The following is a 25,116-nucleotide window of genomic DNA, read 5'->3' as shown; positions in this document are numbered from 1 at the left end:
CCTGCAATGGACACCAAAGTAAAAATATATTTTGTTAAATTGTTGTCTTACGATTGGCTAAATAATAAATTGCATCTTAGAAAATGATATTATACTTTTTATTGCAAATGGATAAAATTAAATACCAAGAACACATTCAGGAATCTTCACCTCAAAAAACACACACAAAGTACTTTAAGAAACTTAAACTTTTTATCCCTTTTCTGAATAGGACCGTGAAGAAAATTTCCGTATAACCAGTGAAGATACCAATAGAAATGTTTTATGGTGGGCTTTTGCACAAATATTGATCTTTATCTCAGTTGGGATTTTTCAAATGAAGCACCTTAAAGATTTCTTCATAGCTAAGAAGCTTGTTTAAAATATTGTAAGTGAAAGCAAATAATTTGTACAATGTTTGAGTTAATAAACCAAAATACATGCATAAATGTGTTATTTTCTTATTTAAAAGATATTAGATATTGAAGTTAACATTATAGAATGGAATTCCGGTTTTTTTAAAGGAATATAAAACTATTTATTGACCACTGTTCACCATTATTTACAATAAAGTAAATATACAGTTGGATGACATTCTGATACTACAAAGTTACTTTTCTGACTCATTGAACCAGAACCCAAATACTGAAAAGATTGATCCTACCAATACGGAATGAGTCAGGGTAAAGAAAAATCATGCAGGTCATTAGTTGATAAGAGCAAATTTTGTTCACTCACTTAGTCAGCAGCTCCAACCACGATTCTATTTCCACATCAAACAGATTCCATGAATCATAACCTTTTAGTACAGACTCTAACTTTCTACAAAGGGATGGTTCACCAGAGGAACCTTTACACAGACTGGCTGACCTGGACCTGCCTCTGCAGACCTGCTGGCCTCTTAGGTCAGAGCTCTATCTGCCTCTAGCTCAAGTCTTGTTATTAAATCACACTATTACTTAGTCTAATTCCATTTCCCAAAGGGGATGTGTACAACATTCTGTAAATAAACCACTGTATTTATGTGATAATACATCAATTCTGATGTTGTTGCCTTTAAACTATCCAATAAATGCAGAATCTGCTTAATCTGAAAGGCTATGGTTTCAGGAAAATGTCCACAAGGAGGGAATCTCATCAATTTGTATTTTCATCTTCAGTTAAAGACAAAACAAAACAAAACAAAACAAACAAGTTATGTGTTTTATGCACACACCGCATAGAAACAAACAAAAAAAAAAAACCCAGAATGGTCCTTCTGTGTCCCAGTTAAAAATAAGTTCTGACTTGAGTAATGACTGTAAAATCTCCCCAGCGTTTAAGAAAAGCTGTTCTTCAAAGCTGAGGAAATACAACATGGTATCAAATATTCTATTGTTAAGGGAAGCAACTACAGAAAGCTCTTACTTGCTCAAAGGAATCAGTGCCTTTTGATGCAGAACAAAAAACAAAAATATCCAACTACTGTCAATACTTTCAAAACCAGCATATCAAACTTGATTTTCACTAGAATGCTATTTTTTTCCACACTAGTAATTCAAAATCCAAGATCCAGATTTTTATTTTTATATATAAATGGAAACAATTACTATGCTTCATCTTCGGGACAAGAATGCCAAGTCAGCCTCTCTTCGTAGAAGGCAATGACAATCTGAGGACACTTCATATTCTCCTCCTTTGCCAGCACCAAGTCAGCCTCATCCGAGTCCTTCCACTTCATGAGAAACATTAATTCTCCACTGCTGTCTGTGGCACCAATTATTCGTTCAGGATCAAGACCTCTGGCAAAGCCCCTTGGTTTGTCAGCAGCATCTCTCTTCTTCAATTTGCTATCATCAGATTCACTGTCAGATAAAGATTTCCTTTTTGTATCATCTTTTTCTTTACCAGCTTTCTGAGAATTAAGAAATGCTTCAATTAATTCTGGACAATCTAAATTTTCTTCTGGTTCCCAAGTATTATCAGCATCTGTGAACCCCTTCCACTTCAGGAAATACTCCACCTTCCCATTCACTACACGACGACAGTCCAGTACTTTTTCTACCACAAATTCTTCAGGCTCTGACTCTTCAACTTTTTTACTCTTTCCATTTTGTTTCTTTCCCATTTTTTGCAATGTAGTTTTATTGGAGGCCATTTTTTTAATTTAATCGGAGACTTGAAGAGTTCACCGCTCCGATGCTCAGGGCGGCGGATCCTGCAGTCTCCCGCCTGCGCGCTTCGGTTCAGCCCCGGTTTGTTTTTTTTGTTTTGTTTTTTTGTTTTTTGTTTTTTTAATGTTACTTTAATAATGTAGTTTTTGAATGTGGTAAAAATAAGCATATCACTTTAAGTTAAACTTGATATAAATCAGCAACAACCAATAAGCTACAGATGCAATTTGAAGTTATTTGGTCACATCACACATTTAAAAAGGATTTTACATATTCATATTCTCTCTCTCTCTCTCTCTCTCTCTCTCTCTCTCTCTCTCTCTCTCTCTCTCTCTCTCTCTCTCTCTCTCTCTCTCTGCAAGTGGGTCCTTCTCTTTTTCTCTTCCCCTTGCCCCCTTATCCCCATGACAACTTCCCTGGCCTTGGGGCCAGTGAACAGCTTTCCAATAAACCTATCTTTAATATTGGAAAAAAAAAAAGGATCTTACAAAAGGGTACAATTTCAACCCTTGTGGAGCCAGGTGGTGCTGCTGCTGCTGGCAACGCCTTTAATCCCATCACTTGGGAGGCAGAGACAGGTGGATCTCTGAGTTCGAGGCCAGCTGAGTCAACAGAGTAAGTTTCAAAACTTCCAGGACTACACAAAAAAGACCTTTCTCCAAAAAGGGGGTGGGGACAAGGAACCTTATGGCATATATAATGTGAAATATCAAAATACTATCAGGCAGAGCATGTGACATGGGCCTCTACTGCTACTCCTAAGGAAGCTGAAGCAGGAGGATCCCTAGAGCCCCCAAGTAGAGACCAGCCTGACAGCAGACTGTTTTAGTCACTGTTCTATTGATGTGAAGAGACCATGAACAAGGCAACTCTTATAAAAGAACACATTTAATTGGGAGTTTGTGTCCATAGGTTTAATGTATTACTATCATGTTGGTGTGCATGGCGGTATGCAGGCAGGAGCAGTAGCTGAGAGTTATATCTTGATCCATAGGTGTGGCAGAGGTAGGGGTGGGGGAACTGGATCTGACATGGGCTTTTGAAAGTGGTAGAGGTGTCCACACACCTCCTAATTCTTATAATCCTTTCAAATAGTGTCACTCCCTCTTGACTAAGCATTTAAATATATGAGCCTATGGGGACTGTTCTTACTCAAACCACTTCAGAGACCCTTTCTCATAAACACGACAGTACAACACAAAGAAACAAAACTAATTTTAATGTACACTCAATAAAAAGAAGATATTTTGTATCTTATTAGTCATACTATGTTTGTAAACCTGGGTCCTATGCTATGCCCACAGCATAATTTGGACCTGTAATTTTTTAAGGGCCTGATGAAACGCACAACTGCAGTACTGCACAGATCAAATACATCCTTTCCTCAAATTATTCCATTAAGAATCATTCACCTGAATCTCTACTTTCTCCTAATTCCTTGAAAGACAGTAAAGTATTCTCCATACAAGTAAATAGCCCAGGAATTTTCTCACACAATCTCTACATATCCATGCACACTTACGAAGAAGGGAGAAAAGATAATCCAGAATTATGTAAGAAACACAACTATTAATTTCAATTTTGAAAGAATTTTAATATCACCAAAAACTAGCCCCTTCCACTATCTGTTGTTTTAAATGGGGGGGGGGGGGGATGATCCTCCCTAAAGTAAACCCTGTCTTGTGGACATAGTAACAACCAGGGATCTCTGTGCTGCTCTGACACACTTCTGTCCCAAGTCCAAATGCAATCCCTCCCAAGCTTTCATTGTTCCCTGGGTACTTCTAGTTCCCCTAGCCCACCTCCATCCTCCTGGTGGTCCTTTCCTCCTACCCTGCTAGGAACCTATGGTTCTTCTTGATTGTTGTGGGTCCCCGGTTTTCTCTTCTCTCCATTATGGTGTGTACAAATGTCCCTGGGCCTGTCTCTACCGTGAGGCCTGATCCAACCAGACTCCCTCAATATCCACTACCCTAACCCAGCTTCACCCAGCTTCCTTAGCAACAAACTTCCTCGTGGTGGGCAACAAGCCACTGTCCTTGCCCCATATCGCCAAGCTTTCCTCCGCCACCAAGAAGACTGCCTTTCTTTGCCTCAGTACTTTTGGCCCTGGCTTCGCCCCCCCCCGCCCCCCCCCCCCAGGATTGGTTCTGTATCGGTTTGGGCGGGAAGGCGCGGTCTTGTACGCATGCGCTGGAATGAGCGCAAGCGCAGAGCAGCCTTTCTGAGCTGAGACGTGCGTCCGTACGTCAGTGGCCTCGCTGGCCTCGCGCGAGTCTCACGTGGGTTCCCGGTCATGGCCAGCTGGGTGTTCTGTAATCGCTGTTTCCAGTCGCCGCACAGGAAGTCGTCCTTCAGCCTGACCAGCTGCGGGCACGTGTACTGCCACTCCTGCCTCCTCAAAGGTCCGCGCAGGCCGGGCGGGCGAAATGGGCCAAAAAGGCTCGCTGGCCAGGGCTCACAGCGTGGCTTCACTCCCGTGGGTGGGACAGAAGCGAGGAACCTCAGTGGGTCTGTGCAACTCCATGACCACCAAACCCCTGCAGGGAGACGAAGCAGGAACTCCAGAAAGCCAGCTGCATATTTCGCATCTGGTGGGAAGCTAGTTTGCAGCAGTCAGTTAACCAGATGTGAATATTGTTGCTGTTGAAGTAAAGCCTGGAGGGGGTGGAGCGGGGCGGGGGGGGGGGGGGGGCGGCGGGGAGCCCGCATGCGTAGAGAGCAGTGGGACGTGACCGACCTATTTAATTTGGCGAGTAAAGGGACAGGTACACCACCAGCCCTCGGAAAATTCTTGTAGACTTTGGTTTCATTTTGTTGCCCAGCCTTATCTTAATTCTCTAGGATTTTACGCACATTATTTAGTATGACCTTTATACACGTAGGTGCCACATTTATATGGAACTCTACTGTGTGATCACATTCCAACTTATTCATTCATTAGTTGAGCTAACATAAGTGGTTTCCAGATTTGTAAGTGGCAAATGCTGCTACTATGAAAACTCTGGCTATGTATTTGTTGAGTGTAGGTACACATGTGCAACCAGGGGTAGAATGTTTGGGTTTCTGGTGTATACTCTAAAAGGAAGTGGTTTGGGAAAGAAGAGGTAGGTGAGGTGGGCTTAATTCAAGGAAGCAAGGAGCTGAACTCTTTTGCTGGTGGATGCTGGACAGAGATCAGCCAGGATAAACTGGTAAGCTCATTTTAGACCAGTAGTTTTCAATCTTCTTAATGCTGCAGCCCTTTAATACAGTTCCTCATGTTGTAATCCCCAACTATAAAATTATTTTTGTTGCTACTTCAGGGTTAGAGTCCTGCAATGAACCATAATGGAAATATCTGTGTTTTCATGTGATCTTAGGTAACCCCAGAGGGGTCACTACCCACAGGTTGAGAATTGACACCTTAGACCCTGTTTTGTGTGAGCTCTCTAGGGAAGAAACAGGAAGTAGTCCTGAATGGGGAATCTGGAATTCAAAGGAGTCAGGAATGTTAATGGTGAATCAGTAGCATGTAAGTAAATGCCAAATGATTAGGCAATTGGAAAATACTACCTCCTTGGGAAATGTATTTTATAGATGGCAAGTAGACAGAAGAAAGGTGTTGGCTTAAGAAGGAAGTAAAGGTCTTGATGACCTAGATTTTCCCCTAAGGTCAAAGAATCGGTGTTTGAAAATATCTTATCACAGGGCTCCCAATGGAGAAGCTAGAGAAAGTACCCAAGGAGCTAAAGGGATCTGCAACCCTATTGTTGGAACAACATGATGTACTAACCAGAACCCTGGAGCTCTTGTCTCTAGCTGCATATGTATGGAAAGATGGCCTAGTCGGCCATCAATGGAAAGAGAGGCCCATTGGACTTGCAAACTTTATATGCCCCAATATAGGGGAATGCCAGGGCCAAAAGAATGGGAATGGGTGGGTAGGGAAGTGGGGGGCGCTATGGGGGACTTTTGGGATAGTATTGGAAATGTAATTGAGGAAAATATGTAATAAAAATATAAAAAAAAAAAAGAAAAGAAAATATCTACTGGGTCAGTGGTAGAAGTCACCAATGACTTAAAATAACCTAAAGTTAGAGTAGTAAAGATATATACCTTCATGGTTGTAAATTACAAAGTCCCAACACTGTTCTGTGTGACTAGTTTGAGGCCTTGGGTGGTACACAGCCAGGTGTTTCTGGTCCTTGAATCATGAGGTCAACATAGGTTCCAGTACCCCGAAGTTATTTTTCCAAAACCACAGGTACTGCATGTGGAAAGTATGTTAATACCAGAGACACACAAAAGAAGTCGGAGGAAAAGGATAGAGAGTTGTAGACAGAATCTTAACTTAGCTCAGTCTTATGATCCATGTTCATACAGTCTTGCTAAACTCTGGTGTATCTTCCAGACTTTTTCAGGTAACACAAATTTCTTAAATATTTACTTATTTTTAATAAGTGTTTTGCTTCCATGTATGTTTGTACACCATGTTTGTGCCAGGTATCCGCAAGGTCATTGACTCTCCTAGTTCTGGAGATACAGAAGGTTGTGAGCTACCATATGGATCCTGGGAATTGAACTCAGGTCCTCTAAAAGAAAAACTAGTTCTTAACTGCTGAGTCATCTCTCTGGCCCTTGATGGCAATTTCTCACGCACGTACACACATACACACACACACTGTGGGGGATGTCAAAGGACTGTCTGTAGGAGTTGTTTCTCTCCCTCCACCATATGAGTTACATAGATTGAACTCATGTCATCATACTTAGTAGCAAGTGTCTTTACCAAAGATGAGCCAGTTTGCTGGCCTGTGGTAGTACAGATTTTAAAAACAAAAAATGATATTGTATGTATACTATTTAGTAAACTTTTTATTGCTTACTAGGGCACAGACTACCTTCGCTGTTAATCCCAGCTCTTGGGACCCATACACAGGAGATCCCTGGGTTCTAGGCCAGACTGGTTTACAGATTGAGTTGTAGGACATCAAGAAACCATGTCTCAAGAAACAAAACAACAACAACAAACAAATACACACAAATAATCTTTTATTTCTAAGGTTGTAAATATCCTTCAGTTACTATGCCATAAGTTATTTCATTCCCTACTGAAAGACACTTATTTTGGCTCTTTTCTTTTTGCTGATTTTTCATTCAGGTCCTCTCTTTCAGTGTAGTATTTATTTTTAGTTGATGTGTAAGCAGGTATATATTAAATATGAGCCATTTGGCAGTGAACTACAAGGGATTTCCTCTCTGCCCCCTCTCAGTATTCCCCAGCACAATGCTTGCAGTTTGGTTTTTGTTTTGTATTGTTGTTTGGGGTTTTGTTTTGTTTTGTTTTGTTTGAGACGAGGTTTCTATGTAGTAGCCCCGGCTGTCCTGGAACTTGTTTTGTAGAAAAGGCTGGCCTCAAACTCATTAGATATCTGCCTGCCTCTGCCTTGGGAGTGCTGGGATTAAAGGGATATGCCACCCCACACCCCCCAACATCTGGCTAATACTTGTCTTTTAATGAATATGTTCTGTAATCTTTTACTGTGCAGCTCCTATTTAAGATAGTACAATAAAGCAACATGGAGTAAGAAAGTTAGCATAGGAACATGCAGGGCAAGAGGGTATTTGAATGGTATTTGAATGCCTTTATAAGAAGAAAGGAGAGGCTGGCAATGATGTGTCAGCAGTTAACAGTCTTTGCTGCTGAACCTGATGATCTGAGTTCAATCCCCAGAACCTACTATAAGAGCTGACTCTTGGAAGTGACTTCTGACCTTGACATACTTACATTTGGTCACCCTCAGCACCCCCTGCTGTGTGTGTGTGTGTGTGTGTGTGTGTGTGTGTGTGTGTGTGTGTGTTATGAGATAGGAAGTTTAATTATAAGAAATTCTTATGACAATTCTGCATTTTTACATAGGGTACTAAGGATGTCCAGGGCTTAGTAGCAACAGAAATGCTGTTAAGGGACCCAAGATGTGGTCCACATGAATGATGGGATAACAAGACTGGTTGGTGCTGAGAGCTAGCCAATGAGTTCACAGATTCAAGCAAAGATGGTGGTCAGTTTTATGGGGGGAAAGATAGTGAAATATGGGCAAGTCTTCTAGATCATCAGCAAAAAACTAGAGTGTAAGCAGGTAAATTAGTTATATGCTAGCTGGTAGACAGGTCTCAGCTGAGACTGGCTCTAAGTAACAGAAACTCAGTGGTGATGTAAAGGTAACCTTGAGTGGCATTATAGAGGCTTAAAATAGTTATTTTCATCTTAAATTGTTCAAAGTTTTAAATTAATATGTCACAAAACCAGATGGTGGTGTGTGCTTTGTACTAGTTGAGAGGCAGAAACAAGAGGATTGTGTTCAAAACCCTCCAGGGCAACTAAAAAAGCCCCTCTCAGAAAGGTTTTTTTGTTGTTTGGTTGGTTTTTTGTTTGTTTTTGAAGACAAAGTATATAGTCTTGGCTGTTCTGGAGCTCACTGCATAGACCAGGATCTCAAAGAGCTCCTTCTGCCTCTGCCTCTGCCTCTCTGCTGGGATTAAAGGTGTATACCACCATGCCCAACCTCAAAAAGAAAGTTTTTTAGGGACTGTTGCTAACATTTAATAGTAGAACACAGTGTATGTGAGTCCCTGCATGAAGAAAACACATATACATACTCATACCTGAATGCCCTGGATGTGGGGTGAGAAAGAAAGGATTCCATTGTAAAATCTAAGTATTGCTGACACTTGTGTATCACTCTTTGGGAACACATTTACAAAGCAGGAAAATAGATTATTGTATAAATTTTTTCATGAATCCACAGCTTCATTATTTAAGAACATGAAAACATTTATACAATGTGTAATCCTGCATTGTAACACAAAGTCTGTGTTCATACATATTTCACAACACTGGTCAGTATAATGTAACTAAACATTTGCTTCTCTCTGATAGGTAAAAAGAATGAATGCATAATCTGTCAAGTTCCTTGTCAAACAGTTCTACTCTCAAAACATGTAAGTTGGAATCTCTAGAATTTGAATATTCATTATAATATTATTTCCTTTTAATTTGGGATTTAACTCAGTAACTAGTATCTAAATTTTTCATTGATTTTTGCTAGATTAGCACTTGTAAGTAATAAAGCGTAATAGGATTTGGTTTTGTTGTTCTGTATTTGGTTTTATTGTTGATTGGTTTTGGTTGATTACTGTTTGTATTTTTTGTTTCTTTTTAATTTTGCTAAGCAAAATGCATTTATTGTGTTATCCAAGATGTCCCTAAATACAATATCCTTCTGCCTTAGCCTACTGAGTGCTGGCATTACAGGCATGAGCCTCCATACCATCAAGATTTGCTTTTAAACCCTCAGTATACTTTCCTTCTTAGCCATAGTTGGCCTTATGCACAGTTAATTGGATTGCACTATGGTCTTAGAAATGAAAATAGGTTAGATTTACTTAGTACAACACTGACTTCCTAGTCAGGCAAATTTGGTTTTTCATAAAAGTCATGGTAAATAATTAAGAGGGTTGTTCATAATAGAGGTTAAAGTCAGTTATTTGCTCCATGGGCTTAAACCAGTGCCTTTAGTTCTATCTATAAAATATGTCACATTAATTTATTTCTTGGTATAAACTTCTTATCAAGTGATTTGTCTCTTCTATGTATGTTTTCCAGATGTATATTTGAACTGCTGTTTTTAAACATCACAATTTTTTAAAAAAAAATACAACAGAGTTATTCAGCAACTCAGACAATATAGAAAGTCATAACGGACAATGTGGCAATTCCCAGATCCTGTTCCAAAGATGAAAACATGTAGGAGTTGGCACCTAGTTTATGTTTCTTATGTCTTTCATTTTCTTTGTATGGATTTTTTCCCAAATAATATCTTGTTTGTGGTACATATTTTTACAGGACTGCATAATATCTTACTGGTTTTTGTTTTGTTTTTTATACATTTTACACACTGCTCACTGCCCCTCTTCCCAGTCATCTCCTCCCAAAATCCTTCTCCCCATCTCCTTCTCCTCTGAGAAGGTAGAGACCCTTCACCTGGGTATCCTCCCACCCTGGCACATCAAGTCTCTGCAGGGTAGGAACATCCTTTCCCATTGAGGCCAGACAAGGCAGCCCAGCTAGAAAAGCATATCCCACAGACAGGCAACAACTTTTGGGATAGCCTCTCGCACCAGTTGTTTGGGACCCACATGAAGACAAAGCCGAACATCTGCTACATATGTGTGTGTTGGGGGAGGAAGCCTAGGTCCAACTTGTGTATGCTCTTTGGTTGGTAGTTCAGTCTCGGAGAGCCCCAAGGGTCCAGGTTATTTGACTGTCTGTCTTCTTGTGGACTTCTTATCCCCTTCAGGGCCCACAATCCTTCCCCCAACTGAAACACATCCCATGGACAAGCACCAATCCCTGACACTATTAATGATAGATACTCTGTTATCCTTTCCAAGAGCCTGTGGAGGGTATTTTTTTCTGGTTGTTTATTTGTTTGTATGTTTGTTCATTTGTTTGTTTGTTTGTTTGCCTTACACTCATTATTTTTACCAATTTCTGTCCCCAATTGCAAGAGTTTTTATAAGCATAAAGTCCTAAAGGTAGAAAAGTAAGGAGAAATATTTAGCTATTTAAAATTTTAATAGGGAGTACCTTATTTTTCTCCAAATATATCAGTTTCATATTCTACTGCTTACATACTGGTTACTAAATGTCATATCGTACTGTTTACAAACCTCTACAGCACTCCTTCCCTGGCATAAGGCCAGGGTCAGGCTGGAAAGGGAACCTCTGACCTTTCTCCAGCTTTCTGGGTTGAGTGTTTAGACCAGTTGTATCTTCTTTCTGAGTTGTGCTGGCTAATTTTATATCAGCTTGACACAAGTAAGTCTTCAGAGAGGAGGGAACCTAAACTGACAAAATGCCTTCATAAGATCAGGCTGTGGGACGACCTGTTGTGAGTTTTCTTAACTAGCAATTGTTGGGGAGGGCACAGCTCCTGGGATAGTGACCCTGGGTTCTAAATGAAAGCAGACTGAGCAAGCCATAATAAGCATTTCAGTAACCATCCCTCCATGACCTCTGCATCAGTTCCTGCCTCCAGATTCCTGCCTATTTGAGTTCCTGTCCTAACTTCCCTCAGTGATGGACTGTTACCTGGAAATGTAAGCAAAATAACCCCTTTCCTCCCTAAATTGCTTTTTGGTCATGGTGTTTCATCACAGCAGTAAATATATTTAAGCTGTTTGTTCCTTCTATGCACTATACTCTTTAATGTCTTGAGGACTGCTTTCCTGGAACCATTGGAAAGTTTATACCAAAGAATAAGTTAACTTGAGATATTTTATAAGTAGAATTAAAGTGGATCTGCTTGGATGTCACTCATATCAAATAGTCATGTTTCTTGAATGTGATGTGCCCTTGTTACATTTGTGTGTTTGAGACAGAATCTCTCTGGGTAAAACAGGCTGGCCTTGAGCTCACAGATAATCTGCCTGCTTCTGCCTCCAGAGCATTTAATCTTTAATTAAAAAAAAAAAGACTTTAAAAAGCAATTAATCCTACCTTTCCTGGCCTTTCTTTATTTCTATTTTAACTCAAAAATTGCTTCAAAGAATAGTTTTAGAGTTGGGCATGCTATCAACACTTGGGCTGAGGCAGGAAGATTGCTGTGGGTTCAAAATCAGCTTGGGCTACAGTGAAATAAAGGAAGTAATAGGGAGAAGAGTTGGAGGAAGCAAGATAGGAATATTTTTAATTTCTAAGTGATTAGACTTTAGCTCCACCATCACCTTTATGCTTAAATTTTATGTTATAGCACTGTGACCAGCGTCTTTGGTGTTGGGGTATTTTTTTTAAGTTAATCAGGATTTTCATTGTGGTTTATTTTTTATTGATTTTCTGATTTTCTTATTTTATGTGTATGGTTGTTGTACTTAAGTCTGTGTACCACATATGTGCCTGGTGCCCACAGAGGCCAGAAGATGGTGTCAGATCTCTCAGAACTGAAATTATAAAGGGTTGTAAGCCATAATGGAGGTACCAGGAATTGAACTTGAGTCCTCTGGAAGATCACCCAGTGCTCTTTACCACCAAGCCATCTCTTCTGCCCCTTTCATTATGTTATAATACATGGTAATTATGACTATTCTGTAGCTATTTGTAGAAAGTATATCTTCTTTGTTCTATGTAGGAGAAAACAAGCAAATGAACCAGTGAAGCTGCTCAAACTGTTGAGGGATTCCTTCTGCTCTTTCTTCCACACATCACATCCCAAGCCATAAATGTGGGCTCCTCCTTCAGCAGTCTTTTGTGAACCCATGATTTTGCCCATGGCTATATGCCACCACAGGCACTAATCCTTCCTGCTTTCCATTCTGTAGCCAGTGATGTACTTGTGTCTAGGAGATATCTCACCTTTATAAGTCTCACTGTTTAGGAAAAAGTTAAAGGACTCTTGTGGCTATACCTCTGGGACCTCCTGGTCTCCAGGTCAGCAGCTCTGACCTGGAGCTACTTATGTAGCAGGGTAACTCCATCTCATGTCTGGTCTTTCTGTTACTTTTGCCTGGAATGTTATTTCAGATGGCTAAAGTCTCTCACCCACAGCATTCAGGTTAGCTCTCTGTAACTCGCACCTCTATTGTTCTCACTTCAGACTGCTCTTCACTCAACCATCAAAATTCCTTTTTGAGCATATACCAGAGACCAAGCAATTGTACCCCTGATTGAACATGTGTAACTATGCTCAACAAATGCAAGAGCTGCAGTCAGAAGGCCTCTGTAAAGCACTCAGTGTGTGTCATTTGTAGCTAGACTTAAGTCTAGGAAGTGAGCTTCAGAGAAGTACCCTCCGATGGTCTCTAGTGTAGTTGGTTTCTTCAAGTCTGTTATATAAGCAGATTTTCTCAGACCAGCAATATGCCAGACTATTCAAGAGGTGGCCCTGGATACTCTTTAAGCAGATATATATTCATGTATTAATTTGTTTGTCATTAAAATGGGCCATTACTAGTTCACACATGAAATACAATACCAGTGCAGTATTAGATGCTTGCGAGATGCAGGGGGTGGCGGACAACTGGGCCTCTAGGAGGACACCCTCTGGTGACCTCAGATCAAAGCAGAAGGATGTGTTTGAAATTTGCCTCCCTGCAGGACCACAAGGAATAATGAATTTCAAGTGAAGTGTAACTGGCTTTCAAGCAGAGGTGGAAAGGAGCAACTAACTCTAAGGAGGTAGATGCTTAAAGATATTGGAAAATCTCTGCCTTTTAGACTCCAGGTAATATAGTCATGTCTGTAATGATAAAGACCAAAGTAAGGCAAACTCCTTGTGCTCCTTCACCTTGCAGAACTTCAGAAGAGACAGAAACATGGCTGAAAATAAAGAGGCAAAAGTACATAAAACATCAATGAGGGTCTAGCAAAGATCTTCTGAAGAAGATGAGCCCCTGAAGCTGTGTTCTTCTGTATCTGTGCCACTGAACATTTCTTCAATGTCTTACCTAGGTCCCGTTGTATATTGTACCATGATGAGGGCCCAAAAATGTTCCTTATGTTCCTAGTTCATAGGTTCCAGATCATATCAAGACTTGAAAAAAAAAAAGGACCAGATGTTGCCTGGGAACCTACGCAGTGATATAGTAGTAACAGTGGCAGTCAGAGTGTTCCACTGGAAGAATGCTTTGCTGTGAAAGCTGTGGTCAAAAGTAGCCTCCAACAATGGCTATCTCACAATGGAAAGGCTTAGAATCTGGTAGTTATTCAGTCTACAAGGCTGGATTTCTCAGTAGTCCAAATCTGGTTCTGTAGTCCTGGTGGATTCCTGAGGAGACACTGGCCATCAGTCTATGTAGAAATCCTGAAAAACCTGCTTCTAGTACTGGTAAAGAAATGTCTTAGCAACATGATAGATGAACTTTCCAGGAAGCAAAAAGCAGTTTCCTTCTTCTGTGTTCTTTTATCTGGGCTGCCATTAGAAGATATGGCCAAAATTTAGGGTAGGTTTTCCTACTTCAAATAATCTCATTATGAAAATGTGTTTCCCTTCCCCTCCCTCATTAGCAGTTTTATTTGTACTTAGTACCAAAAAAAATAAAAATAAATAAAAATTAAGGGACAATTGACATCTACCCAGCATTGACTATTTTAGCCCATGAATGTAGTGTGTGTTTTGTTCAAGTGCTCTCACACCTCTCAGTAAATTGCAAGTGTTTCTCCTTGGAGGTCTGCAAACTGTGATAGCCCTGTCTTTAGGTGACGGCTTGTTTAGAGAGCCACTACATCAGCTTTGAATATCATCTAAACATTCATTATTAGTATGTAAAAATGTGTTACATCATTGACTTTGCTAAAGGTCCTATTCTTCTAGAATATTTGCTTATGCAGTAGTATCTTAGTTTGGGTTTTATTACTGTGAAGAGACACCATGGCCAAGGCATGTCTTATAAAGACAAACATTTGATTGGGCTGGCTTACAGTTTTTAGAGGTTTGGTCTATTATCATTAAGACAGGAAGCATGGCAACATACAGGCAGACGTGGTATTGGAGAAGGAACTGACAATTCTACATCTTGATCTGAAGGTAGCCAGGAGTGTTGGCAATCAGGACCTCCCAAACCTATGACATCACATAGGCGACAGCGCAACCTACAAACCTGTTACCAAGACAACAGCTGCCATATTCCCAGAATCCACTTGACTCACCTCCCACCTTTACCTCCCACATTTTCCATGTAAATAAGGAGAACACCCCTCCCCCTCTCTCTTTTCACCTTCTCTTTCTGCCACCACCCTCCCCCACTTCCTCAATCAACCTCTCACACGTGGAACTGCTCGGGCCCAGTGTGCTGTGTTCAGCCATGAGCCTTCATTTTGGTGCTGAAACCTGGGGTCAAACCAGGGACCTGTTCAGATTTGAGCCATGATTTTAACACATCAAGGAGGAGACTGGATTAACACTGGGCAGAGTTTGAATATAGGAGACCTCAAAGCCTACCCCATAATGATATACTTCCTCCAACAAGGCCTATTCCAATAAGGCCACACCTCCTAATAGTGCCCCTCCCTATGGGCTAAGCATTCAAACACATGAATCTGTGGAGCCCAAACCTATTCAAACCACCACAAGTAATGTCTGCAGTCACTGGCAGGAACTCTGTGTAGTGATGTTTAGAAATGCCGACTACAGCAAGCACCCGTATTTCTCTCTTAACTTCATGGTCAGAATTTTAGACTTCTTTTTTTTTTTTCACAAGCTATGAATGATGGTTTATTTGCCTTTCTGGGCTTTGATCTTCCTCAGATAGATCTCCAGCTCCTTGCCTTCTAGCACATAGCCATCTGCTCTGCCACACTGGCCTTGTCTTGAGGCAATACGGAAGAGAAATTTGCCCTGCTAGAACTGCTCCTCTAAGAGACTGCTGATTTTTCCTTTCATCGTGTTTCTTTTGAATCTTCTTTGCTCATTTTTTGTTTAAAATCTCTTCCTCCTCAAGAGTCAGCTTGGCCCCCTTCTTGTGGCCCAGGACTTGTATCACTGCCAGTACAGTGTGCTGTCAATAAGCACAATGCAGTACTTCACCAGGGTCTTGGTGTGGACAAGCTCATTATTGAATGTGTTGTAGACAACACCAATGACCTTTGCTTTGCAAGTATAACACTCAGAGCCCCAGAATAAGTTCCCAACATCCAATCTCAGGGCACAGTACTTCTTATTGCCTCCTCCAACTCGGACTGTATATGCAAGAAGGGCCAATCTTAGTGGTAGCAGCAGGCCATCCCAGCTCATACTTAAGCTTCTGTGGTAAACTGCAAACTGGTAGCCCTGTCTCATAAGGCAGCACCACAGTCTTATGGTGCATGTGCCTCTTCTCCCAAGAGATGCTCATGGATGAGCACTGGCTAGAAAGAGAGGGTTTTAGGCTTTCAGTAAGTATGCATATACTAATTTGCTAAATGTATTTTTAAAATCATGAATAGTATATAATCAATATAACTATATTAATTATTTTTTTAATTTTTTTAATTAGGTATTTTCCTTATTTACATTTCCAATGCTAGCCCAAAAGTCCCCCATACCCTCCCCCCCCCCTCCCCTACCCAGTCACTCCCACTTTTTGGCCCTGACGTTCCCCTGTACTGGGGCATATAAAATTTGTAAGTCCAATGGGCCTCTTTTTCCAAAGATGGCCAGCTAGGCCATCTTTTGATACATATGCAGCTAGAGCCAAGAGCTCCGGGGTATTGGTTAGTTCATAATGTTGTTCCACCTATAGGGTTGCAGATCCCTTTAGCTCCTTGGGTATTTTCTCTAGCTCCTCCATTGGGGACCCTGTGATCCATCCAATAGCTGACTGTGAGCATCCACTTCTATGTTTGCTAGGCCCCAGTGTAGTCTCACTAGAGACAGCGATATCAGGGTCCTATCAGCAAAATCTTCTTAGTGTATGCAATGGTGTCAGCGTTTGGAGGCTGATTATGGGATGAATCCCTGGATATGGCAGTCTCTAGAAGGTCCATCCTTTTGTCTCAGCTCCAAACTTTGTCTCTGTAACTCCTTCCATGGGTGTTTTGTTCCCAATTCTAAAAAGGAGCAAAGTGTCCACACTTTGGTCTTCGTTCTTCTTGAGTTTCATGTGTTTTGTAAATTGTAACTTATATCTTGGGTATTCTAAGTTTCTGGGCTAATATCCACTTATCAGTGAGTACATATCATTTGAGTTCCTTTGTGATTGGGTTACCTCACTCAGGATAATGCCCTCCAGGTCCAACCATTTGCCTAGGAATTTCATAAATTCATTCTTTTTAATAGCTGAGTAGTACTCGATGTGTAAATGTACCACATTTTTTATATCCATTCCTCTGTTGAGGGGCATCTGGGTTCTTTCCAGCTTCTGGCTATTATAAATAAGGCTGCTATGAACATAGGGGAGTATGTTTCTTTCTTACTAGTTGGAACATCTGGATATATGCTCAGGGGAGGTACTGCGGGATCCTCCGGTAGTACCATGTCCAATTTTCTGAGAAACCGCCAGACTGATTTCCAGAATGGTTGTACAAGCTTGCAATCCCACCAACAGTGGAGGAGTGTTCCTCTTTCTCCACATCCTCGCCAGCATCTGCTGTCACCTGAATTTTTGATCTTAGCCATTTTGACTGGTGTGAAATAGAATCTCAGGGTTGTTTTGATTTGCATTTTCCTGATGATTAAGGATGCTGAACATTTTTTCAGGTGTTTCTAAGCCATTCGGTATTCCTCAGGTGAGAATTCTTTGTTTAGCTCTGTACCCCATTTTTTAATATAGGGTTGTTCGATTCTCTGGAGTCTAACTTCTTGAGTTCTTTGTATACATTGGATATTAGTCCTCTATCTGATTTAGGATAGGTAAAGATCCTTTCCCAATCTGTTGGTGGCCTTTTTGTTTTGTTGACGGTGTCTTTTGCCTTACAGAAGCATTGCAGTTTCATGAGGTCCCATTTTTCAATTCTTGATCTTACAGCACAAGCCATTGCTGTTCTATTCAGGAATTTTTCCCCTGTGCCAATATCTTCGAGGCTTTTCCCCACTTTCTCCTCTATAAGTTTCAGTGTCTCTGGTTTTATGTGGAGCTCCTTGATCCACTTAGATTTGACCTTAGTACAAGGAGATAGGAATGGATCAATTCGCATTCTTCTACATGATAACCACCAGTTGTGCCAGCACCATTTGTTGAAAATGCTGTCTTTTTTCCACTGGATGGTTTTAGCTCCCTTGTCGAAGATCAAGTGACCATAGGTGTGTGGGTTCATTTCTGGGTCTTCGATTCTATTCCATTGGTCTACTTGTCTGTCACTATACCAGTACCATGCAGTTTTTATCACAATTGCTCTGTAATAAAGCTTTAGGTCAGGCATGGTGATTCCACCAGAGGTTCTTTTATCCTTGAGAAGAGTTTTTGCTATCCTAGGTTTTTTGTTATTCCAGAAGAATTTGCAGATTGTTCTTTCTAATTCGTTGAAGAATTGATTTGGAATTTTGATGGGGATTGCATTGAATCTGTAGATTGCTTTTGGCAAGATAGCCATTTTTACAATGTTGATCCTGCCAATCCATGAGCATGGGAGATCTTTCCATCTTCTGAGATCTTCTTTAATTTCTTTCTACAGAGACTTGAAGTTCTTATCATACATATCTTTCATTTCCTTAGTTAGAGTCACGCCAAGGTATTTTATATTATTTGTGACTATTGAGAAGGGTGTTGTTTCCCTAATTTCTTTCTCAGCCTGTTTATTCTTTGTGTAGAGAAAGGCCATTGACTTGTTTGAGTTAATTTTATATCCAGCTACTACATCAAAGCTGTTTATCAGGTTTAGGAGTTCTCTGGTGGAATTTTTAGGATCACTTATATATACTATCATATCATCTGCAAAAAGTGATATTTTGACTTCTTCTTTTCCAATTTGTATCCCCTTGATCTCCTTTTGTTGTCAAACTGCTCTGGCTAGGACTTCAAGTACAATGTTGAATAGGTAGGGAGAAAGTGGGCAGCCTTGTCTAGTCCCTGATTTTAGTGGGATTGCTTCCAGCTTCTCACCATTTACTTTGATGTTGACTACTGGTTTGCTGTAGATTGTTTTTATCATGGTTAGGTATGGGCCTTGAATTCCAGATCTTTCCAAGACTTTTATCATGAATGGGTGGTGGATTTTGTCAAATGCTTTCTCCGCATCTAACAAAATGATCATGTGGGTTTTGTCTTTGAGTTTGTTTATATAATGGATTACGTTGATGGATTTCTGTATATTAAACCATCTCTGCATCCCTGGAATAAAACCTACTTGGTCAGGATGGATGATTGCTTTAATGTGTTCTTAGATTCGGTTAGCGAGAATTTTATTGAGTATTTTTGCATCAATATTCATAAGGGATATTGGTCTGAAGTTCTCTATCTTTGTTGGATCTTTCTGTGGTTTAGGTATCAGAGTAATTGTGGCTTCATAGAATGAGTTGGGTAGAGTACCTCCTGTTTCTATTTTGTGTAATAGTTTGGTGCAGAACTGGAATTAGATCTTCTTTGAAGGTCTGATAGAACTCTGCACTAAACCCATCGGTCCTGGGCTTTTTTTGGTTGGGAGACCATTAATGACTGCTTCTATTTCTTTAGGGGATATGGGACTGTTTATATCGTTAACTTGATACTGGTTTAACTTTGGTACCTGGTATCTGTCTAGAAATTTGTCCATTTCCTCCAGGTTTTCCAGTTTTGTTGAGTATAGCCTTTTGTAGAAGGATCTGATGGTGTTTTGGATTTCTTCAGGATCTGTTGTTATGTCTCCCTTTTCATTTCTGAATTTGTTAATTAGGATGCTGTCCCTGTGCCCTCTAGTGAGTCTGGCTAAGGGTTTATCTATCTTGTTGATTTTCTCAAAGAACCAGCTCCTTGTTTGGTTGATTCTTTGAATAGTTCTTCTTGTTTCCACTTGGTTGATTTCACCCCTGAGTTTGATTATTTCCTGCCGTCTACTCCCTTGGATGAATTTTCTTCCTTTTTTCTAGAGCTTTTAGGTGTGTTGTCAAGCTGCTAGTGTGTGCTCTCTCTAGTTTCTTTTTGGAGGCACTCAGAGCTATGAGTTTCCCTCTTAGAAATGCTTTCATAATGTCCCATAAGTTTGGGTATGTTGTGGCTTCATTTTCATTAAACTCTAAAAAGTCTTTAATTTCTTTCTTTATTCCTTCCTTGACCAAAGTATCATTGAGAAGAGTGTTGTTCAGTTTCCACGTGAATGTTGGCTTTCCATTATTTATGTTGTTATTGAAGATCAGCCTTAGTCCATGGTGATCTAATAGGATACATGGGACAATTTCAATATTTTTGTGTCTGTTGAGGCCTGTTTTGTGACCAATTATATGGTCAATTTTGGAGAAGGTACCATGAGGTGCTGAGAAGAAGGTATATCCTTTTGTTTTAGGATAAAATGTTCTGTAGATATCTGTTAAGTCCATTTGTTTCATCACTTCTGTTAGTTTCACTGTGTCCCTGTTTAGTTTCTGTTTCCACGATCTGTCCATTGATGAAAGTGGTGTGTTGAAGTCTCCCACTATTATTGTGTGAGGTGCAATGTGTGCTTTGTGATTAATTCTTGATAATACTCTCTTACCATATTTTGATTTTGTAGTGGAGAATACATTCGCCTTTTTAAAAAAATTATGTGTCTATACAGCGGTCAGATATAATTGGATTCCCTGGAGTAGGAGTTACAGGTAGTTGTGAACTGCCCAACATGGGTGCCCAACTCTCTGACCCTTCATTTACTTTTAAATCTAAAAACCCACAAAAAATTCCAGGAATAATGGCAAGTTGTGATGTCATACTACAGCTTTTTCAGATAGATTCAATTTGCTATTGTTTCTCTTGGGATTTTTTGCACCCATTTTCAGATACAAGCTGAAGTTGAAAGTTTCTTTCATAGTTAATATATAATAATAAATCTTAGTTAATAGCTTCATAAAAGGTCTTAGAGTAGAGAGTAGTAGCCAATACCTTTAATCTCAGCACTCTGGAGTCAGAGACTGGAATTCTAGGCCAGTCTTGTCTATATAGCAAGATCTAGAACAATGTGTGTGTGTGTGTGTAAGTTTGTTGTAATGAATTCACAAATGTAAGCACCTTACATAGATTAACATAGTCATTGAAACACTTGCCCAGTCCCAAACTCTATGGGACTCTTGAGGCAGTACCCCACTCCCAGTTCAAATCACCCTCAGCATCACTGTCTTCCATGTCTACTAGTATGGCTAAATGAATTTTCTATAGTTAAAATTTGAAAACCATGGAGCTTTTCTTAGAGTTTTACATTTTCAGTATCAATTACATTTTTATGTACTTACCACAAAACCAGTTCATAATATCTATAATGGTATTTGATTTTATTTTGTTTTGTTTTGCTTTATTTATTTATTTATTTTGGATTTTTTTGGGGACAGTGTTTCTATGCAGTTCTGACTGTTCTGTAACTCAGTATTTGGGCCCAGCTTCAAAGTCACAGAGATCTGCCTGCCTCTGCCTACTGAGTGCTGGAATTAAAGTCATGTGTCACTACACCCACTGGGGTTTTTTTTCTCCCTAATTTTAAAAGTGGCTATTGTGAGTTCTTTTTTATTGAACAGCCTTGCCAAATGTGTATTGAGAAATATGAACAAGCATTTTCAGAAAGCTAATGTTTGGCTCTGTTGATCTTCTCACATGAACATACCTACACACACACATTATACACATAATAAAAATAAAAATAAAATCTCTTTTTTAAAAGATCCATCTAAGTTAGATTTTTCTGTCAATGGAAAGACTTCAGGTAGTTTCAGTCCGTTGACCTTTTCAGCATCCTTTCCCTTCCCAGATAGAATAGTGGCTCTTACTTTGTGCTAAGTTGACAACACAACACTACTACATATGGCCAATGCTTGCCTGGATCTCCCCACACTTCCTCTTCTCTTGCTCTTTACTGCCTCACAAACTCTGTTGTCTGTCAATGATCATTCCCAACCCAAGGGATTACTTTGGATTTTATTTGTCTGGGAAAAAACTCACCCTTTTGCCTTTGTTTTGAAGCATATTTTCACTGGATACAGAGGTGCATGTGGTCCAGAGTTGCTCAGTAGCTGCCAATGTGTGCCATTGCCCTGCGTGCTCCCTAGAGGTGTGGTCATCTTCACAGGGGTGAATTGCTGTTTGCTTGTGTTATGTAGAGATTTATAGTTAATTGTAGATCATAAAAGAAGTTTCTACATAATCATTTGCTTCCTCTTCAGACTAACTCCAATATCCAGACATTCTTTCTGGGCATAGATGGTCTGTGTAAGAAGTATTCCCAGGAGACCTCTCAGGTGAGTTACAAGTTTGAGGCTTGAGTCGGTGACGCCCAGCGCACATTAGTTCAGAGACCCTGTGATGTAAGTATTCTGGGGGCCAGTCTCTTGCAGAGGTGAGTATGAAAATATCTTCTGCCTCTCTGAGTTGTTTTTTTTTTACTATCTTACTTGTAAAATATTTGAGCATAAGAAGGTTTCAGTGCTGACATTCTCTGTCTTATCTGTGTTGTTTGTGCTCCTGTGACACTTGCCTTTCTCTTTCTTCCTACTCTTCTCCCTATTGACACACTTGCTCTATGCTACTGCCTGCAGTCAGTGACACTCTCACTTGACTTCATGTGTCAGTGTCCCCTATGCTGAGCCCAAAGTTCCATGTCATTTGACTTGATTCCCTGGATTACCTACAATATACTCAACATCAAGGGAAGTTGTCCTTCCCTGCCCCTCATCCCATTTTCCTGTTCTCTCTTTCTTAGCTGGGCTGCTCTTGGCTCTGAACAGGCCTGGTCTAGCATAGGGCTTTCTCGTCCTCGGTGTTGGCCTTTTCTGCAGTCTCAATGCAAGATAAAGATTTATAATTCCTTTGTGTTCTCTCTTTCTATGTCTCTCTGTCCCTCTGTGTGTGTATGTTTGTGTATGTGTGTGTGTGTGTGTGTGTATGTATGTATGTATGTGTCATTTGTTGTAAGTTAACGTAGAAATTGCTATACAACCCAAGCTTATTTTAAACTCATAACTCTGCTACCTCATCCTTCTAGGTGCTGGAGTATAGTTGCGTGCCACTTTTCATTCCCAGTTTTCACAGTCCTTTTTTACTTTGTTTTACTAATAAAGTCTCCTTTGTGAGGACTTTGTGAGAGCATAAACCAGAAAAACTCCTAGACAGGGAAAGTCCAGGCAGACAGAAGACCCAGTGACACAGATGCTTGGAGTCCAGCTTGTTCCTATTCTCACAAGAGGCTGTCTAGACAGGACTGGTCTCATCTAGAGACAGTGCCAGTCTGTCTCTCTAAGAAGCCTTAGCCCATTACTATGACAAAAATCTGGGTTACAGTGCTATTTTCCATTTGCCTCTATCCTTGGGACAACTGTGTCTGCCAAATCAGCAACTGTGGAGACTGGACAGTCATTCATGGGCCTGCAGGGTGCTCATACCAAAGCCCTTATATAAAAATCACTATGTCTTGGTAAGGGTAGCATTTCCCATCAACAGGCCTTGCCAGGCTCCAGTATCCACTCCATTGGAAGCCCACACCCTGATTGGTGTGCACACATGCTACAGAAATCTGGGCCACTGAGGGAGTGGCTTAGTACATGGAACCAGTGCAGGGTATACTGAGGAAGAAGGCAGGAGGCAGGAGGCAGGCAGCTAGGTTTCTAGTTGCTAACAGCAACTGCTACCTCATCCTTCCAGGTGCTGGAGTACAGTAGACTGGGAACATCAGTCTACTGCCAGAATTCCCAGCTCCACCCAGCCCCTAGATGGAGCTATAACATGGATAATACAGTGTACCTTACACATATGAAAGAGATTAAAAGAAAGCAAATTCCCCAGATATAGCCTTGTCCTGTTCAAACATGACACCTGCAGGTTTCTGAAGTCAGGGAAGGAGGGTTTATCACTAAGTCTCTCCCATGAATGTTAGGAGCTGGAAGATCAGGACTATTATGGCAGGCAAGGAGAGGGTTCATGACAAGGCCTTTGGAGATGGACTTTGAGGGGCAAAAGCTTCTTGCACAGTTGAAGGAGGATATTAGCTGTTTCTTCAGTGAAGATTCTCGCAAGGATGACCTCAAAAGAGTCTATGCTTGTCTATGTGCGCAGCAGTTATTCTGTGGTCCCTGTGTTGTCTCAGAAGCCTGAAGTTCCTTTTGGAGACTCAAAGACTTGGGCCACATGAAAAATGTAGAGCCAGAACTCAGGTCTAGGGAAGATATTGTCACTGCTGACCTGAAGATTCATGCTATACATGGTCCTATGTCTAGAAGTAGCCTCTCATAGTAGATAAAATGCACACTCTGTGGTAAGTTATTGCTTTCCATAACAGAGTGTAGGGAAGATATAGAGGCTGATGCAGCTGCGGTCCAAGGAGAGTTGTTTGGTGAATGAAGACTGCCCTTTTGTCTGTGCTGTCACCTAGAGGGGTATATAGAACCTTAAAATATCGTTTATCTACAGTCACCCTGTACCTGTGGAGCTAGCACTTAGTGGTGGAAGACTTAGATGACGGAGTAACAGTCTGGTGTCTCAGCAAAGTTGACACCATTTTTTTCAAACCATCTACCAGCTCTCTTTGAGTTAGCCTCAGAACACTGCTCACTTGTTCACATTGCCATTCTCAAAAACCCAGTTCAAATTACATAAGGTACATGAGGCTCCCTGTGAGTGTGAAGACGGGGATGATAGTGGCTTCAGAAATAGCTGGCTCTAGCAATCTGTACAAGACTATCCTGGTATCTGCCAGCTCTAACCACCATGCTGGGTTTCCTTGTTTCAACTCTTTCTACCTCTTTAACCCTGCCCTAGTCTAAGTATTAAGGTTACTCACCGGGCAGGAGGCCTTCCTCAAGTAATCACTACCATCAGAATGAGACCATGTGTTCTCAAGAGTAAGCATGGAGGCTGCCAGGAAGGCAAAGAGCCTTATTGTTTAGAGTTCATATTGGATAAGCCCACCTGCCCTTGCTTTTGACAGCCTTCTGGCATTCTCTTCTTCCCAGAACATCTAGGCTATTTCTCAGTCTTGTCAGACATTAACCACCAGCAAACCCAGGGAATCTGGGACTGTCCCTGTGGGAGGAGATGCAGGTCTACTGGGGGAGTACATGTAAAGTAGAACATGCTGCAACCCACACTTAAAGTTCCTTACAGCCTTTCACTTCCACAAGAAATGTGCCATGCCCCTGTGTCCTCTACAGCTGAAATATGTTGTCTTCTCAGATTTCAGAATTTCAAGAAAAACACAGGAGGAGGTTAGTAGCTTTCTATCAAGAAAAGGTAAATGAAATCAAACTCTGAATCTTTTAATTGTTTGATCTTATAATTTCAGTATCATATTATAGTTCAATTCCCCGCCCTCCCCCTCTCAACAAGGTCTCACTGTGTAGACCAGGCTGCCCCCAAACTCAGGGATTTACCTGCTTCTGCCTCC

General features: G+C 40.7%; 2 protein-coding genes and 1 pseudogene across 2 annotated transcripts in view; 2 read left to right on the top strand and 1 right to left on the bottom strand.

Moving 5' to 3' along the window:
* The window catches only part of LOC110295332 (transmembrane emp24 domain-containing protein 11), a 32,109-nt gene extending 31,748 nt beyond the window's left edge, over nucleotides 1-361 (top strand). Inside the window, exon 5 of the mRNA XM_021163846.2 lies at nucleotides 212-361. Coding sequence (XP_021019505.1) covers nucleotides 212-361 — 150 coding nt within the window. The remainder of the gene's footprint in view (nucleotides 1-211) is intronic.
* A 1,206-nt stretch (nucleotides 362-1,567) lies between these two features.
* On the bottom strand, nucleotides 1,568-2,203 carry LOC110295176 (chromobox protein homolog 3 pseudogene; annotated as a pseudogene).
* Nucleotides 2,204-4,428: 2,225 nt separating this feature from the next.
* Rnf212 (ring finger protein 212) overlaps nucleotides 4,429-25,116 on the top strand; it is a 57,136-nt gene continuing 36,448 nt past the window's right edge. Inside the window, exons 1-4 of the mRNA XM_021163699.3 lie at nucleotides 4,429-4,537; nucleotides 9,055-9,116; nucleotides 21,905-21,979; nucleotides 24,906-24,962. Coding sequence (XP_021019358.1) covers nucleotides 4,429-4,537; nucleotides 9,055-9,116; nucleotides 21,905-21,979; nucleotides 24,906-24,962 — 303 coding nt within the window. The remainder of the gene's footprint in view (nucleotides 4,538-9,054; nucleotides 9,117-21,904; nucleotides 21,980-24,905; nucleotides 24,963-25,116) is intronic.

This window comes from Mus caroli, unplaced genomic scaffold, assembly GCF_978045245.1.
Source record: "Mus caroli unplaced genomic scaffold, Mus_caroli_1 scaffold_4, whole genome shotgun sequence".
Taxonomy (NCBI): Eukaryota; Metazoa; Chordata; class Mammalia; order Rodentia; family Muridae; genus Mus; species Mus caroli.
This window is presented reverse-complemented; position numbering and strand designations above follow the sequence as displayed.